Genomic DNA, 16,258 nt, shown 5'->3' with positions numbered 1-16,258 from the left:
ATTCATTTATGTTAGTATCTATAGTATATTTTCGTAATCGTATGTTTTAGTAATCTATATTTATATATTTTATAGGGCAGTTGGTCAATAAACCAATTGCTATCACCAACTGGCTATATTTTTCGCAGTCTAAAATGGTTTCAGTTAAGCATTAGCCAAAATTTAAGGTAAAGAGGGAGTTGGGGGGAGTGGCAGCCACACTCATGTACATGTACATAATCTCTGTTAATTTTGAATTTTAATGTAACTCTTCACTTTCATCTAAAAAAAAATTGTTTCTATAATTTAATCTCTTAAAGAATGAGAAAATTATACTTTTTTTGACGCAAAATAAAAGCACTGCCACTTCCTATTTGAAATCATCTCCTTGTTAGAATATTCGCACAGCTAATGGCCCTAAACACAATTTTTCTCTATCATTTAAACAAAAATATCGTTTAGAACGGATAGCTAGATCAAAATTTTGTTAAGTTGACATAAAAACAATGAGATGGCGATCAATGAGATCAATGAGTTGGCTCATGAATATATGGCTCAAGAATAGATTTTGTTAAGTTGACACAAAAAACAATGAGATGGCTCGACAATGAGATTGCTCAAGAATATATGGCTTAAGAATAGTTTTTGTTAAGTTGACAGAAAAAACAATGAGATGGCTCAAGAGTAGATTTTGTTAAGTTAACATAAAAAACAATGAGATGGCTCAACAATGAGATGGCTCAAGAATACATGGCTCAAGAATAGATTTTGCTAAGTTGACATAAAAAACAATGAGATGGCTCGACAATGAGATGGCTCAAGAATAAATGGCTCAAGAATAGATTTTGTTAAGTTGACATAAAAACATTGAGATGGCTCAAGAATAGATATTGTTAAGTTAACATAAAAAACAATGAGATGGCTCAAGAATCAAGAACCTGCCCACCAAGATACAACGTTGAATAGGCATCCAAATATGGCTCAGCTGGGTGGAGTTTGATCTAGCTCCTTTTTTCCCACTGTAGGTTTCTTCAAGAATGTGCCAACTACCCATCCCACCCCCCACCCCCCCCCCCGTAGTGGCTTGAGGAGCATGAGTATTTTGGGTTAGATTTTCTGAAAAGTACATAGTAGCTATAATAAGTGAGCTCTTAAAAAACAAAGTACACCGAATTTGTTCCTTTATTTTAATCCGTTGTTTTTCATAAGCCTCATCTTGCTTCATTTTTTCCTTACCATCACATTCCAAACCACAAGGACGTTAGAAAATTCTGGTCTCTTAAGCAGTCCACAAGGTGTGAAGAGAAAGGATGGGCACAAAGGATTCAGCCGGGATCAGACTATAAAGAACGATTTAAAATTAATCTTTCCAATGGTTTTTTAGTGGATTTTTACTTTGACAGCAAAGGGAAAGTGACAGGGACTACATTCAATAATTCACTGTGTTTGGGGCTTTGGGAGGGTTTAAAAATGAACGTTTTGAATAGATTGGGAAGAAAAAGGAGCGTGCGTGACTATGTTAGCCTCAAACGGCTTGGTGCTCCAGTGAGTTGTTAGTAGTAGTGGATTGTGCTAAAAAGTTAAGAGCCCCTAGTAATGACGACCGACACCTACCTTGTGACGTAGCAGGCTAACAACACGCCCTCTAAATATTTTAATAACTTGCTGTCTTTGTTCTTTGGTTCCATAGCGAAGAACTTTCAGAATGTAGAAGTGGGCATATTTAGACTTCACTATTAGCATAAGATTATTCTTCATCTCGTCGAAAACTGCCTGCTTTATTGGCAGTGGGGCACTGGCAACTATGCACTCAGCAACACGCACTGTATCATGAGCAAAAATAAGCTGAAAAACGAAAAGCAGATGAAAATATTTTTTAGATTAAAAAATAGCGTCCCTACGATGGATGTGCTATATATTTTATTCTAATTTTATTACTACATTACTTCCCTTCCTATTAAATAAATTTTATTTTTAAAACATTTCTATAATCTATATTTCTAGTAAAAAAATTTCATTAATACAGTTTCTATTAAATAAAGTGTTTTTCTGTAAGATTTCCTATATTACTTTATTTTTATACAATAGAGCCACAATTATCCGAGCCCCGGCTAACCGAGTTCCGGTTTAACCAAGGTATTCTACTTGTATAATTGCATGTCCTGATAAAGTAAAATGCCAATTATTCTAATACTTTGCTAATTATCAGTAGCTAAGTAGAACCGGTTTCTTCGTTAGTTTCTTTCAGCTTAGCGTGGGACAAGACAAAGAGAAGTGACAGAATAGATAGTAGATATAAAATTTGGGCTTTATATTTGCAAATTAAGGGGGGGGGTTAATTCATACCCTTCAGATTCACTATTAGCATAAGATTATTCTTCAGCTCGTCGAAAACTGCCTGGTTTATTGGCAGTGGGGCACTGGCAACTATGCACTCAACAACACGCACTGTATCATGAGGAAAAATAAGCTGAAAAACGAAAAGCAGATGAAAATATTTTTTAAATTAAAAAATAGCCTTCCCTACGATGGATGTGCTAGGAAATATAAAATTTGGGCTTTATATTTGCACATTAAGGGGGGGGGCAGGGTTAAGTATTCAAACAGTATAAAGTAATAAAACAATTCTTACTTCATAATATGCAGAATAATTATACCTAACACATTTTGCAGGCAGATCTGCTATTCTTCCCCCCCCCCCGTTATTGTACAAATATATAGCCGAAATTTGATTCTAAAGTATTATATTTTCATCATATTTTGTGGTATTTCATTTGGATTAGTCACAGAAACAGTTTCTACCTAGTTAGAACTTAAATAAGGCGCTATAAAAGACAAGTACCAAAATATTTCATTTTAGCAATTAATCCTCTATTATTATCTGGCAGCTGAACAATTTTTTTAGACAACATTATGCTGAGATCACGACTTTTTTAATTCATTTATTGTAGTGTTTGACGCCAAGATAAGTGACGTCATCATGATTTTATAACCTGGGACATTCAACATATTAATCTTTTTTGTCTTTGTGTGACGTCATTTATGGTTGTAACATATTATATATGCCTCTATATGTCATGAAGTCATGTACTAATACAAAAGGATGCAAAGAGTCAATTGATCTCAGTATGAATTGATCCCGCAATAAATATGCACTTGATTCAGAGTTTAACCTCACCCAGTAGTATATAAGAATCATTAACCACTTCGAAAACCTACTCTCATCAAGAATTTTAAACAATATCAATGGGTTTTTTCCTAAATTTAGGAAATATGTTTGTAGATCTTGGAACCCTCATAAATTGAAATTGAGCTAAGTTGTAAAGTTAAAAACAGTTTTCTTGTACTTCACTGAAGCAGAAGATCAGTTTTACAAGGTTTCACTTTCATAACAAAAATTTTTTTAAAGGTCAACAAAGGTCATCGCCCTCTAGAGGAAGAAGGAGTGGAAGTAGGTACTTCAAAACACCTTACCGGTACTTTCTTTACCCTGTGGACCCATACCTCGAACTGGATGGTTCATTTTCTTAACCTAACCCCTTTCCAAGATAGCAAAAAGTAGCTAATTTAGAGTTTTACCTTTTTTTTTTTAATCTTAAGTTTAATATGACCGTTACATTTCTTTGAAAAACTTCTTTTTGGGAAAGTTATTTTTTAATTAATTAAATACAAGAGCAAGAATATATCTGTTTCTTCTATATTTACAACTAATCTACATCAGTCTACTGCAAAATAAAGTTAACAGTTACCTGGTATCGGAGTAGTGGAGGAAGCCAAGCCTTTCTCTATAAAGGCATTCGTGTTCGAATCCCGCATGGTACCAGGATATTGCGTGATATTGTTAATTGTTATAATTTTTTTCTTATATGATTCTGATTTTATGCGGAGGGGGATTTTCCGTGAGGATGGGACTACCTGGAGGGAACTCATCGGGGAGGCGTGTATTTTACTTTGGATGAAATTTTCACTCAAGTTTCCCGTGAGGGGGGGGGGGGTATATTTCATGGCGGCTGAGCCTGATTTACCTGCATTATTTGAAAAACGAACAGAAATTAAATAAAAAAAACATATTTTTTTAACTGAAAGTAAGGAGCAACATTAAAACTCAAAAATTATCCCGTTTATGAAGGGTTTCCCTCTCCTCAATATCTTGCTTTTTACGCTTAAGTTTGACTGTTTGTCCCAATTTGTAAGAGCTGCTGCTGAAACGCAGGGGCCGTTTAATTAAGATAAGATTTTATTCAATATCAATACGAATACAATAATAAACCGACTCTGATAGTCCCCCAAGGGCTCCTTGGCCTGTAACTAGGAATTAAATGTGAATCACAAAATTAGAGAACAACATCCAAGTGCTTACTGAGAAAAAAAAAAAATCAAACATCAACAAATCATAAAATAATTCATTTTTGAACATATTATTCTCAAATCAAAAAGGTGATCTTCATACTCTTATACCCTTCATACCCTTCAGTTGTAAAAACTTGTTTTTATGTTATTTAATGATAAAAAAACAAGTTTTTCAGATGGAAGTAAAGAGTGAAGTTGAAACTTAAAACACCCAAAATGACCCCTTCAAACCCTCTGTAGCAAATATCTACAAAACTAATTTAAACAAAGTAACACAAAACATTTCAGTACATTTGTAGGATTTTCAAAAATTAGCTCTTTACTAAAAACAGAAAAATTTAATGATTTTTGTACAATGGGAACATAAAGCATTATAAGAAGTTTTTTGCAGCAGAAAAATAAGGTGTTTTCAGGTATATGCTAGAGGCACTTATTTTAAGACGCTTAGAGGAGTGAAGTACTGTAGATGAGCATTGTCCGAAGCACACTTAGGAAGACAAATGATAAGGAAACTGCAAATCTTAAGATTCCAAGAGGAAGGGAGAGATTTAAGAGATTTAAGAGATATTAAGAGGTAAATTTTATGTAGGCTTCAAACAGTTTTAGATGATGTGGGTATCTCAAAATTGTCATTCACTGGCATTTTAGTTATGTTTGTCATGTTTGGCCAAAATTGTTATTTTGTGACAGAAAATTGTACTTTAATCAGGCGCGATCTCTTTCGTGTTTATGAGCCCTCCCCCGATGCTTATCAATGACTTCTGGTTCGATAAGATCACCCCTGGGAAAAAGGAGACAACAGTAGTGCCACCCATACTAAAATGTGATTCCCCTCGATTTTGGATCTCGACAATTCAAACAGCCATATCAGAATTTTCATTTCCTGGAATTTCGGTCATATTTAGGTCAAAATCAATGTTCTGTAATACAAAATGGCATACAACGGCACTTTTATTGCTGTGCAATCTGCTTAGTATAAAAGGGCCTCTTAAAACCTTCTACGCCAAGATCCTTTTTTTTCATTGAGGACAATAAGAAATTATTATAAAAAAAAACAAAAAAAAACAACTAAACTTTAGACGATAAAGAAAATGGAAAGAAACACCCCCTAAATGGCTGTAATCTTGCTGAAAATTACAGCTCATGTTCAGCATGTTCAAGAGCCCTATTTTTTCTAAAATCTCCCAATTTTCTAAAGATCTCCTTAAACCTGGGTATCCTTCCTTTAAATCAAGACATTTGATTAATTTGTCCATGGAGGAGCAAAACTATATGTATACAGAAGACACTATCCTGGAGATACACTAACAATGGATTTTGATTTTGTTGGACAATCTATTGGCCTTACATACAAATAAGCCCATTTCAATAAAGCATTTTATAAAACACGACTTTTCCGAACATCCACGTTGTCTTTTAAGCTTCTTACCATCTTTGTCGCAGTCTGTAATATAATTATCAACACTAGCACAAATTATGAGGAACAATTATGAGAAAATATAGCACAGTAAATAGCACAGTGGCGACAAAAAGAAAACAGCACAATAAGGAGAATATAGCACAATGACGAGGAAAATAAATATCAACTATTGATATCATATAATAAATCGTTGAAATATCAACTATTGATATCAGCTATTGCAGATGAATCTAACTTTCAGCATAACCACAAATTACGAAAAAGAAGAGAAAAAGGAATAGTTGAAATAAGGCACGTTCAACAGAAGCACAAATTAAGAAAAATAAATAGTTGAAACATCAACTGCTGTGAAAAGCTATTGCTGATCAATCGAACGTATCTTTAAGCACTGAGATGGCATTGGGGTGGAGAGGGAGAGCGTTCAACATAAGCACAAATTGCGAAAAAGAAGAGAAAAAGAAATAGTTGAAATATTGGATTAAAACAAAATGACATACCTCGTTAAAGTTTCCTCTCAAGGTAGAGTACAAATTTGAACACATTACTACTTTTTTAGCCTCAGGTGTATCATCTCTCCGCAACTCTTCCCAAACTTCCTTTGCTTTAACGGACAACTGCTACCTAGATGGCTCTGAGCCTTCCTTGCGTGTCTCTGTACTTATTTTGTGTTTTCTTGAATTCTTTCCAATCAACATCATAGAAACATCAACTGCTGTGAAAAGCTATTGCTGATCAATCGAACGTATCTTTAAGCACTGAGATGGCATTGGGGTGGAGAGGGAGAGCGTTCAACATAAGCACAAATTGCGAAAAAGAAGAGAAAAAGAAATAGTTGAAATATTGGATTAAAACAAAATGACATACCTCGTTAAAGTTTCCTCTCAAGGTAGAGTACAAATTTGAACACATTACTACTTTTTTAGCCTCAGGTGTATCATCTCTCCGCAACTCTTCCCAAACTTCCTTTGCTTTAACGGACAACTGCTACCTAGATGGCTCTGAGCCTTCCTTGCGTGTCTCTGTACTTATTTTGTGTTTTCTTGAATTCTTTCCAATCAACATCATCGGGTTTCTGACCATTGTTGGGCAAACTCTTTTTCTTATTTGTGCCATGTTTAAGAAATTTCTTCTTACCTACCTTGTTTGCTGGAAACAACGAGAAAGTTAATAAGGAACAAGTGACTTCAACATCATACAAGTGTTTATAATTAAGTCAGCTATACAATTTATTTTTTAAGTCAGCTATACTGTGTTTGATAGCCGTGCCATGTTTAATAAATTTCTTCTTGGGAGCGAATTCTTCTTGGGAGTGGTAGATTCCTATACATTGGTTTTTGGTCAGGCATGTGTTTAGACATGGGATTCTAGCTAGACAAGCATGTGAACGCCGCTTAAGGATAAGTAACCGGGCTTGTCGTACAAGTTATCTCGGAATGCTCGAATCACAGTATAAATATATATAAACAGTAGCGAAAAGCTTCTTCAGAAATGGGACAGATCAAAGTGCACGGAAAAGAAAAATCCGTCTGCGTCATAGCAATAGTTTCAGTTGCTACTTGGCATTCAATGCGCTAAAAATTTGTCATTGCGCGTGCACGAAGGCGGAGTCATGAACAAAGGTCTAGATTAATGTGTGTCAAAAATCTTCAATGAAAAGTATAGGACTTTTCGCTACTGTTTATGTAAATTTATATTGTAGCTCGAACGCACAATTAGTGTAGCTGCATAAAAACAAGTCTGCAAGTGGATTTTTAATAATCAGGAATATAATGATAGTAAAAGAATAAAAATATTACACGGGACTAAAATACCACAACACCATCTATCAAATGCATGGGGCAGGGAATTGGATGATGAGAAGGGGGAGCGACAGGCCCAGGGGGCTGGTTACCATTCGAGTGCTCTCCAACATCCTCTGAAATTTTCAACTTGATACCCTCAGCCGTTCCTTAGATACTGGTGATACGTGCTTCTGACAGTCAGCCCACACACATTGTTTTTTATTGTGTCTAGAATCCTCCTCCAAAGCTTTGAGTTTTGTTATCCCCATAGGATTAGTTGTTTGAGTTTTGAATATCTTGAACATGATGTCTATTCCAAAACTTGATCAAATGTTTTCGGAGGATTTATAACTAAACAAGCATGGGAGGGAGCTGGCAGCCCTGCAACCACTTTTAAACATCTCCCCCCCCCTCAACATGTCCTAATAGTTTCAACTAAATACTCTTTGCTGTTATTAAAATATTGAAGATTCTCCTTTTCGATAAACAGGATGCACATAAAGCCTTTTGATTTAGTATAATATACCCTTCAAGATTCTCTAAGGTTTCATCTTAATACCCTTAGCTTATTCGGGTACACTCAGAATGAAATATTTCCCTTTTTCCTAAAAATAAATCCTGCATGTAAACAATGGGCAAAATGCATAATTTGCAATCCTTGCCATGGAATTCTGAAAAAGTGGCCCTTTAACAAATCAGTAAACCCCCTTGACAAATCAGTTGCTATATTCAAGTTAACATATATAAAACAAAATTTTATATAAACAAATAGAATCGATCGCTAAAATATTCAATTTTTAAATAAAGTTAAGATTGCAACTATTTCTATATAATTGTGTATCAAACAGTTCGTGGTAACGAGCAACTTGGCCCAACAGTAAGGAGCGACTTGGCCCAACAGTAACCAAAACTCTAAAAAACGGAATTTTGAAAGCAATTCCTTTTTATGCTGATAATTTAAAAAACCTTTTCAAGGAGATGAATTTTTCAAAGAGAAGTAAAGAGCTCCCTTAAACCAAAAATGAGCAGAAATAAAGTCAAATAATCATCCAAGGGCAAAATTACCACAAATCACCATCAATAAATAAATAAAATCCAAAAAACAAAAAAAAAATTACAATAAATAACCAACTCAAACTCAAAACGAGCAGAAATTAACATGAATAGGGCTAACAACCCCCTGTCTTCTCAAGACCATAACATAATTTGCACTTTACTAAAAAAAAAAAAAAAAACTAATTTTTGAATTCAGTGTACCACGTTGTCAAAGAAGCACAATGAAACCTTTTTGAGCAATTTGCCAAATTTTCTATATTCAAGCTTACTTCCCTTGTGGCTCTCTGCTTGCACTTAATCCTAAGTTTTTACGCGTGAATGGGAAGAAAATAAAGTCAAAAGCAGCTTTACAACTGAAGCCAATATCTCACGGAAAAATAAAAAAATGAAGCTGCCCTACGCTTCATCAAAAAGCAGAGGGTCTCCGCGACGTTCTTATCAAAGGGCTTATTTTTCTGCCTGGAAACAAAATGAGCTAACTGAAAGTAAAAATGAGATACAATTAAGATATTATTCTTATGATCAGCAAGACACTCGTATTTGCATTTAAGGGGGGGGGGATGAATTATAAAGCATTTTCTACAAACCTTGGTAGTTCCATGCCAAAGACAGATCATTGTTACTCGTGCACCATCCCTCGTATGAAGCATTTCGACGCATGCTCCTCGTAGTGACTGAATCAATTCTTCTTTTTCTTTTTCACCGCACATACTTAAGTATTCAAACAAAAGCTTATGCACAAAGCTGTGTTGAAATAAGCCCCTACAAGAACGAAAAAAAAATTATTTGTATTCTATAACTGAAATTCATAATAATCCCATTGGTGTAACAATAAGAAAAGTTTACGTCCCCCGGCTGGTTTAGCAAATGCAACTTAGCCGGCCAAATAGAAATTTTAGATTATTAAATGTGTGACCTAATCATTGTGTATGCTTTCAAAAGTTAGCCATTGACTCTCCGTAACCAACCATTGACTCTTAGTATACAATGTAGCCGCAAATTTAATAAATGATCTGTCAATAATATGGATGTAAAAAATATTCAAGGTTCACTTAATAAAAACAGCTCTCATAATTTTGGCCTAAGCCGTAACTAAATTACGTTATTTTTTACAACATCAGGTCGATGAATTACGAACGATTAAAAGCACTGGTGAAAAAAGAATTCATAAACGGTTGGTACGGCATCTCAACGGTTCGATTTTTATTCCAGCTTCGGGTAGGCAGACGCTTTGCACAAAAAGGTGGCGGCAACGAACGATGCTTCTAACTCGCGAGTAGTAAGTGTCCCGGCTTGAAGATTAAGTTAGCATATGCGCTCACGGACAGAGGGCATTTTTAGCGACTAGAGAACAGACTCTAAAACATATAATTTGTGCCGTATGAGATTTTAGTAGCACGTAATTTTTGTGCTTCGTAACGAAATCGCTTCCGTGCATCAGCATAGGCTTTGAAGTCGAGAGGCTATAGTTCTAAGGGTCCCATAGTTCTTCCAATATATTGAAACCGACTACCTACCAAAGAACGTTCGCTCGATAGCAAATGACCTTGTTCTAGCCAAAATTGTTGTCTTGCTGTATCGTTAACTCTTTTAATTTTGAAAAAGGACAGTAAAATTTTAAATTCCTTTTTGAATGAGCCTTTCCCCGCTAACCTACGAAAATTGATTCAATTTTATCCTCCCCCCCCTGAAAAAATCCAAAACTGGAATTCCTGACCATCTTTCCTGGGTAACCTCTGTTTAAGGGTTGTCATACTTGTTGAATTCGAAGATGAAATTTTGATCGAGAATTTCAATTTTCAAAGGAGCGCCTGAAAGTTTCAAAGAAACCCCTTTTTCTAAAATTGTACATTATTTTTTACGCTAGAAAATTTCGATCGGAAATTTAACATTGATGGATTTTGTCAATTTGGAATCGGAATTAAAAAAAAATCTTTTGATGTATTTGTAGTAATCAAAATTCCATTTTTGGAGATTCGGTTTTTACTCAAAAGGGTCGCTTATTACATCAACTTTATTACCGCGAACTTTCTGATCCAGGCCTCTCTTTAGTGTGCGTGTGGGTGTATGGGAGGGGATGAGAGCGTTTGCAGGGTGAGCTGTAAAAACTGAACTTTAGGGTTATAACTTATATTTTTCAAGAGAGGCTTAAACAAATATTGCATCAGGAGATCTCCCCTTCTCGTTCTGTTTAGGCAATTATGTACATGTAATGAAAGCAAGCCCTTACACAGAAGGGGGGGGAGCTTAGGGGGGTTTGCCCCCCCCCCCAAAAAAAAATGTTTGTCTGACTCGTAAAAATGTAATAAAAATGGACATAAACAAATTTTGTATGCATTTTTTGATTTTTTTTTTTGTAACCCCCCCCCCCCAAAAAAAAAAAATTATTTGAGTAAAACCCCCTCCGAAAAAAAAATCCTGGGTACGGACTTGAATGAAATCTTAGTCAAAATGGACTCCTCAGAATAGACAATGTCTTTCCACCCCTCCATATTAGTAGAGATGCCATAATATCTCCGAACAGGACATAATTTATTCATGTTTTTATGGTTTTTGTCAGTGAGAATTTGAAAAACAGGAACTTTGTCACATTTATGGATGGTTTTATAGATTTTGTCAGTGAATGTGAAAAAACAGGAGCTTTGTCACATTTATGTCTGTTTTTATGGATGGTTTTATGGATTTTGTCAGTGAGAATGGAAAAACAGGAACTTTGTCACTTTCTTCTTGTTGTTGTTCAAGCCAGATGTTATGAGTTTCCGGGAAACAGTATTTCTTGTTGTTGTTTTGAGCACGCGAAAGGGCTATTAGGATGAACACGTGGTTAATGGGGTCAATATTGCTGCTGTTGTTTTGGGCGAACTCACAGCGAATACCGAGGTCAATGTTGTTATTGTTTCCGAGCCAACTTTCTTTTCTGGTTAGTCTAGAGTTGGCAGTCAGAGTGAAATGACTGAAAAATGAATAAAGTCGAGAAAGAGAGAAGGAGATCAAATCTGCTATTTATGGAAAAACATTGATTTTGGATGATGATTGTCTCGCAATTTGGAATAATCCCCATGGGACTGATGTTGGAGACTTTTAAAATGAGACTCAAACGCATATAGCCAATTTATTTATATATTAATTAGAACAAAGCGGAATCCTATTGTGAATATACTTTCATTGCCGATGTAGATGGCTCCTCCTTCGAAAGAGGCAACGTCACAGAGTTACTCCTCTCCCCTTTCCTTCACTTTGAATTTATCGAGCGAAGACGATCAGTTTCGTTTTAGCTGTGAGAGAGTTGACATCGGAAACCAAAAAAATGTTCTATATATGCCCATTGTGCATGTACACTCTTGGCAGTTGGACTCAATGCGAGAATTGTACAATTATTGATGACTATAATGAAAAGTGTAAATTATGCAATCCTTGCAAATTACATAGAGGCTATGCAGTACAAATTAAAGGATGTAATTCATGTCTTGAGGAGGTGTGTGACTCTCACCCTAGCGGGCACCTATGCTCCAATTGTCACAATGATAAATGTGATCAGTGGGAGAATACTTACCCCGCTATGATTGGAAAGAATCCTAAACATGATTTTAGTTTATTTCTACGAGATTGGTACCGTCGTGGATTTAAATTATTCTTGGAAGAGGAATCTGGTCTACGATTCAACTGTTGGGGTAACAAGACAATCTGGTTTCTACGTCATCGCTGTGACGACACTGCCTACTATGACTAAAAACCAAGCGATTTTTATTTGGCAGTTACCGAATGTGATTCACCACTTGAAAACACAGTATGTGATATTGCTTCAAATAGACAGATTGAAACTCGTGAATTTCATAATATGAATGCAAATAGTATCATTGACTATACAAAGAGATATGACAAGAGTGAAGTTACATTGTACTGCCGAAAATGTGACCCCGACTTTGCACTCAATCAAGGTTAACATACAGTGAATCCAAATGATTTACCAGCATTAGTGGTTCACGATAGTTACCTATACACCGATGAAGAAATCTAAAAGTGAAGATTTAAAGACATTGTTGTATATATATACATTTTATTAATAAACAAATTCACAAAAATTTTCTAAGCACTTTACTCTTAGGGCACTGAAATCAATATTAGATACACTTTTAAGTATATTTTCCACTAGAGAGTCGTTCAGAAACGAACTGTCTCTAGACATGCAAAAAAACATCTTGTAAGCATGACCACGATATAAGAACACACAAGTTAGTTATGGGTGGAAGCTGGAGCACCTAGTCGTTAGATCCTGAACCCTCTTCCGATTTTGAATAATAGTTTTCCCACTGCTCTCAATATATTTAATGATGTGGGGTGTGTAGAATGTATAGGGTAGGCCAAGAGGATCAAAAAATTCAATCGTCTTCATTGTTTGATAGATGCACAGCCAATGACCCGTCAACACAGTCGATGGACTGCTATTCACAATAATCAAGGTACTGTTCGTACTTTGAATTTTTCAAAGACAGTCTGCGGGTGGACAATAGGATTTGTACTGGGACATGTAGGGGTCCATATTAAATACACTAATTATTTGACTGGTGTTCATGGCGCCAAGTCTAGTAGAACACTGCCTTCGGGAGTGATTTCCCAATAGGCTTCATATTGATTTAGTGAGATTAGGGCAAATACTCTCAGCCAATGGGTTGGCATATGTACACTCTAAACGCACAGTCCCCGTACGTACTATACTCATATCCTGTGTGCCAGACAAATCCAATACAATGATACCATGTGTTTTAGTAAACATATCTTCGGTTATACCATTTTAAAATAGTTGAGTCATGATCTAGGGTTTGCATGTTCAACTCATACAATGTTCTATAGGATTTATCAAAGGGTAGATTGTAGAGTGGGATACCGTTTACTTTGCAAACAAGAGATGAAAGTCCAAACATCTCAAATTTGTGGGGGCATTCAGTTCAGGATCCTATTGCATCAGCACTCTTTACTAATGCCAATGTCAATTTCGAGGGGATTTCGCCATTGATTAAGGATGAATCGGTGTATGTGCGTGACCCCATGGCAATATGACGTTGATTGGTGATTGCATGAGGAACAAGTAGTTTAATATTATTTCCATTGGCTCTCAGTTTTTCCACGGCCAAAGCAACAGAACTCATAACCTGCTGTTTGCGTACATGAAGTATTGCCGAGGTGAGGGAGAGACTTACATCGGGATTGGCAGCAATTTCCTTTCTCAATATGAAATTTGATGGTGCAAGCGTCAGTTTTATATCCACTTTAACATTGGCCGGCAGCCATTGGGGTATATTAAATATTTCATGATATATTTTTACAACTAGATGTAATTCGCTAGTTGTAGCATTTTTAAGTGTATATGTATTATCAGTATTAGTAATATATTAATAACCATTGGAGGTGACTCTCAATTCCTTGTATGACTTGGGCGTCATCAACAAGAATTGCACATAGCTTGCATAGTTTGAGAGATTGTTGTTTGTGCTCACCAGCGTGGCGTTGATGTAGACACTAATTTGACGAAATAAATTATGTAATATACAATTTTCATAGGATATACCATCGCCTCAAACTGGCATTGCATTATAAGATTTTTGGACCTTCATTTGTAAATCTATAAATGTGGCCGAAAAATCTATGAAGTAGTCTTCATTGGACTGAATTTGAAAGTGGATATTATAGGAGAGGGGTGCTAGCGGATAAAATTGTTCATAGTATCCATGCTTGACACTCACATCAACATATTCGGCAGTGAAAAGATTCAATTAGGCGGTGATTGAAGGTTGGGAATCCTTATGCGGCAGGTAGGACATCTTTAGAGAAAAAATCTCGTTTCGATCTAACAATTTTCTTCCCAGAACTTCTGGCTACACTACGTATCGGCTTTTTCCTTCTATTCTTCGACAAAAGGGATGTCCTTCGCTTCCGTCCTGGGTTGAGACTGATGAGTGATACATTGTTTCTTAACCTTTTTAAACCTTTACCATTTTGCTTTAATTTCTCGCCAAGGGTTCGTGCGCTGGACTTAAGATTTTCCGTAGCACTCTTTTTAAAATCCTTGCACAGAGCCCCAATCGTATAGTGTAGAGGATGCAAAATCTGTCGCAGCCGGTACAAGATATTTTCTAGCCAGTGGTAGTGAAGAGCGAAACAGCTTAGCAAACCAGCTACCAAGACCATAGCCAGACATTGACGAGCGACCCTTGTAATAGTCCATTCCATTGTCCCTGTTGTCTTGGACCAAGAGTATTAACATAGCAGTAAATATCAGGACAAGTGAATACCACCTTTTTATTAGACATCTTGCTGTTGAACGATGGGTCGAAAATGACATATAGTCACAGTCAAACCATTTGAAATTGCTATGGGATTACCCAATTTAGTACTTAATGTAAACTGACAGGGTTTGAAATAGGAAGTGTTTACTGGAATATATTGAAGATGTTTTATATTGTAGTGATGAATATGTTCTTGATTGGTTTTTCGTTCAAGAACTCGTAGGAGGGGGACATTTGTATTACCAGCCCGAGATGTTTCCACAAATGAAGCGTAGAGAAATATACAAGTGTCTGTGGAGAAGGCAGGCGGGTAGTCAGCAAAAATGAAATTTGTGTTTCCGGCACCTTTACCGTTGATTATATTGAGCTTAAAGCCAAAAACATCCTTTAGGTTATCATTGAGAATAACCGTTTCGCTGGCAATATGTGAACTAATGTAGATCTTGCCCTCCTCATTTTAATAGTTGAAATGAAAAGCTCCTTTTTTACGAGCGGAAATTCTTTTATTAATAGAACGACATAAATCACTCATACAGGTGAGTTCCTCGTAGGGTAATTCAATATATGGATAATCCAACCAATTGATTTTTTTAATTTGTTCTTGATCACCTGGTAGTGGTGGCCAATCATAGGGTCTAATTTTTATTTCATATTTACGATCCTTTCTCAGGATGTCATAAGTATTTTTGAGAATACAGTCGACAAGAGCCACTTCATACTTTCCGTCGAATTTGATGGTGGGGGAGTTTTGTCCAAAAATCACTTGTTTTATTCAAGTCATTGTAGAGAGGATCAGAAACATTGGACATGAAAGTCACATAGAAATCACTGGGCATTGTTAATATCTTCAGCACTGACCCAAGAATCAAAATTTGAGTTGTATCCTAGCCAGCGAACAAGTAACTGTTTCTTGCCCCTACGAGTACGTCTCTTTAATATCTTTTCAATTTGATAAATTTCACTAGTGTTTCTAACTTTTTGCAGTTCATATTCATAAGAACCACAGAGAATCTCTGCATCTTTGGAGTCTCATAGTTGGTAAGTTATGGGTATAGTGTCCAGGATTTTGGATACTTTAAAAAGCTTAGTGCTCCATAAATATTTCCCTTTTTCAAAAATATTGGTGGTTCTATTAATTCGAACAGTATCACCAACATTGAATTTCTTCTTCTTTTTCTTCTCATTGCCATTGGAGTATTGCTTTAGAAAAGTATCAAATGTATTTTCACTGCAGTGAACACTCCGAGAGCTAGAGTTGGACAGAGATTGATGGGGTCGATGGTTGTATTTCTGCATGATTTTATCTAAATCATGAATAAAAGCAGATGTATTTTTCAGGGTACAATATTTTGAAATTAATAGACGAATCGTTCTTATTAATCGTTCGG

At 35.9% G+C, this 16,258-nt stretch overlaps 1 protein-coding gene across 1 annotated transcript in view; it reads right to left on the bottom strand.

The window, feature by feature from the left end:
* The window catches only part of LOC148943354 (uncharacterized), a 463,023-nt gene that overhangs the window by 409,727 nt on the left and 37,038 nt on the right, over positions 1-16,258 (bottom strand). Inside the window, exons 6-7 of the mRNA XM_089101108.1 lie at positions 9,174-9,348; positions 1,594-1,824 (exon numbers count right to left, since the gene is read on the bottom strand). Coding sequence (XP_088957234.1) covers positions 1,594-1,824; positions 9,174-9,348 — 406 coding nt within the window. The remainder of the gene's footprint in view (positions 1-1,593; positions 1,825-9,173; positions 9,349-16,258) is intronic.

This window comes from Artemia sp. Qi Xiang Cuo, chromosome 15 (genome assembly GCF_049724085.1).
Source record: "Artemia sp. Qi Xiang Cuo chromosome 15, ASM4972408v1, whole genome shotgun sequence".
Taxonomy (NCBI): domain Eukaryota; kingdom Metazoa; phylum Arthropoda; class Branchiopoda; order Anostraca; family Artemiidae; genus Artemia; species Artemia sp. Qi Xiang Cuo.
This window is presented reverse-complemented; position numbering and strand designations above follow the sequence as displayed.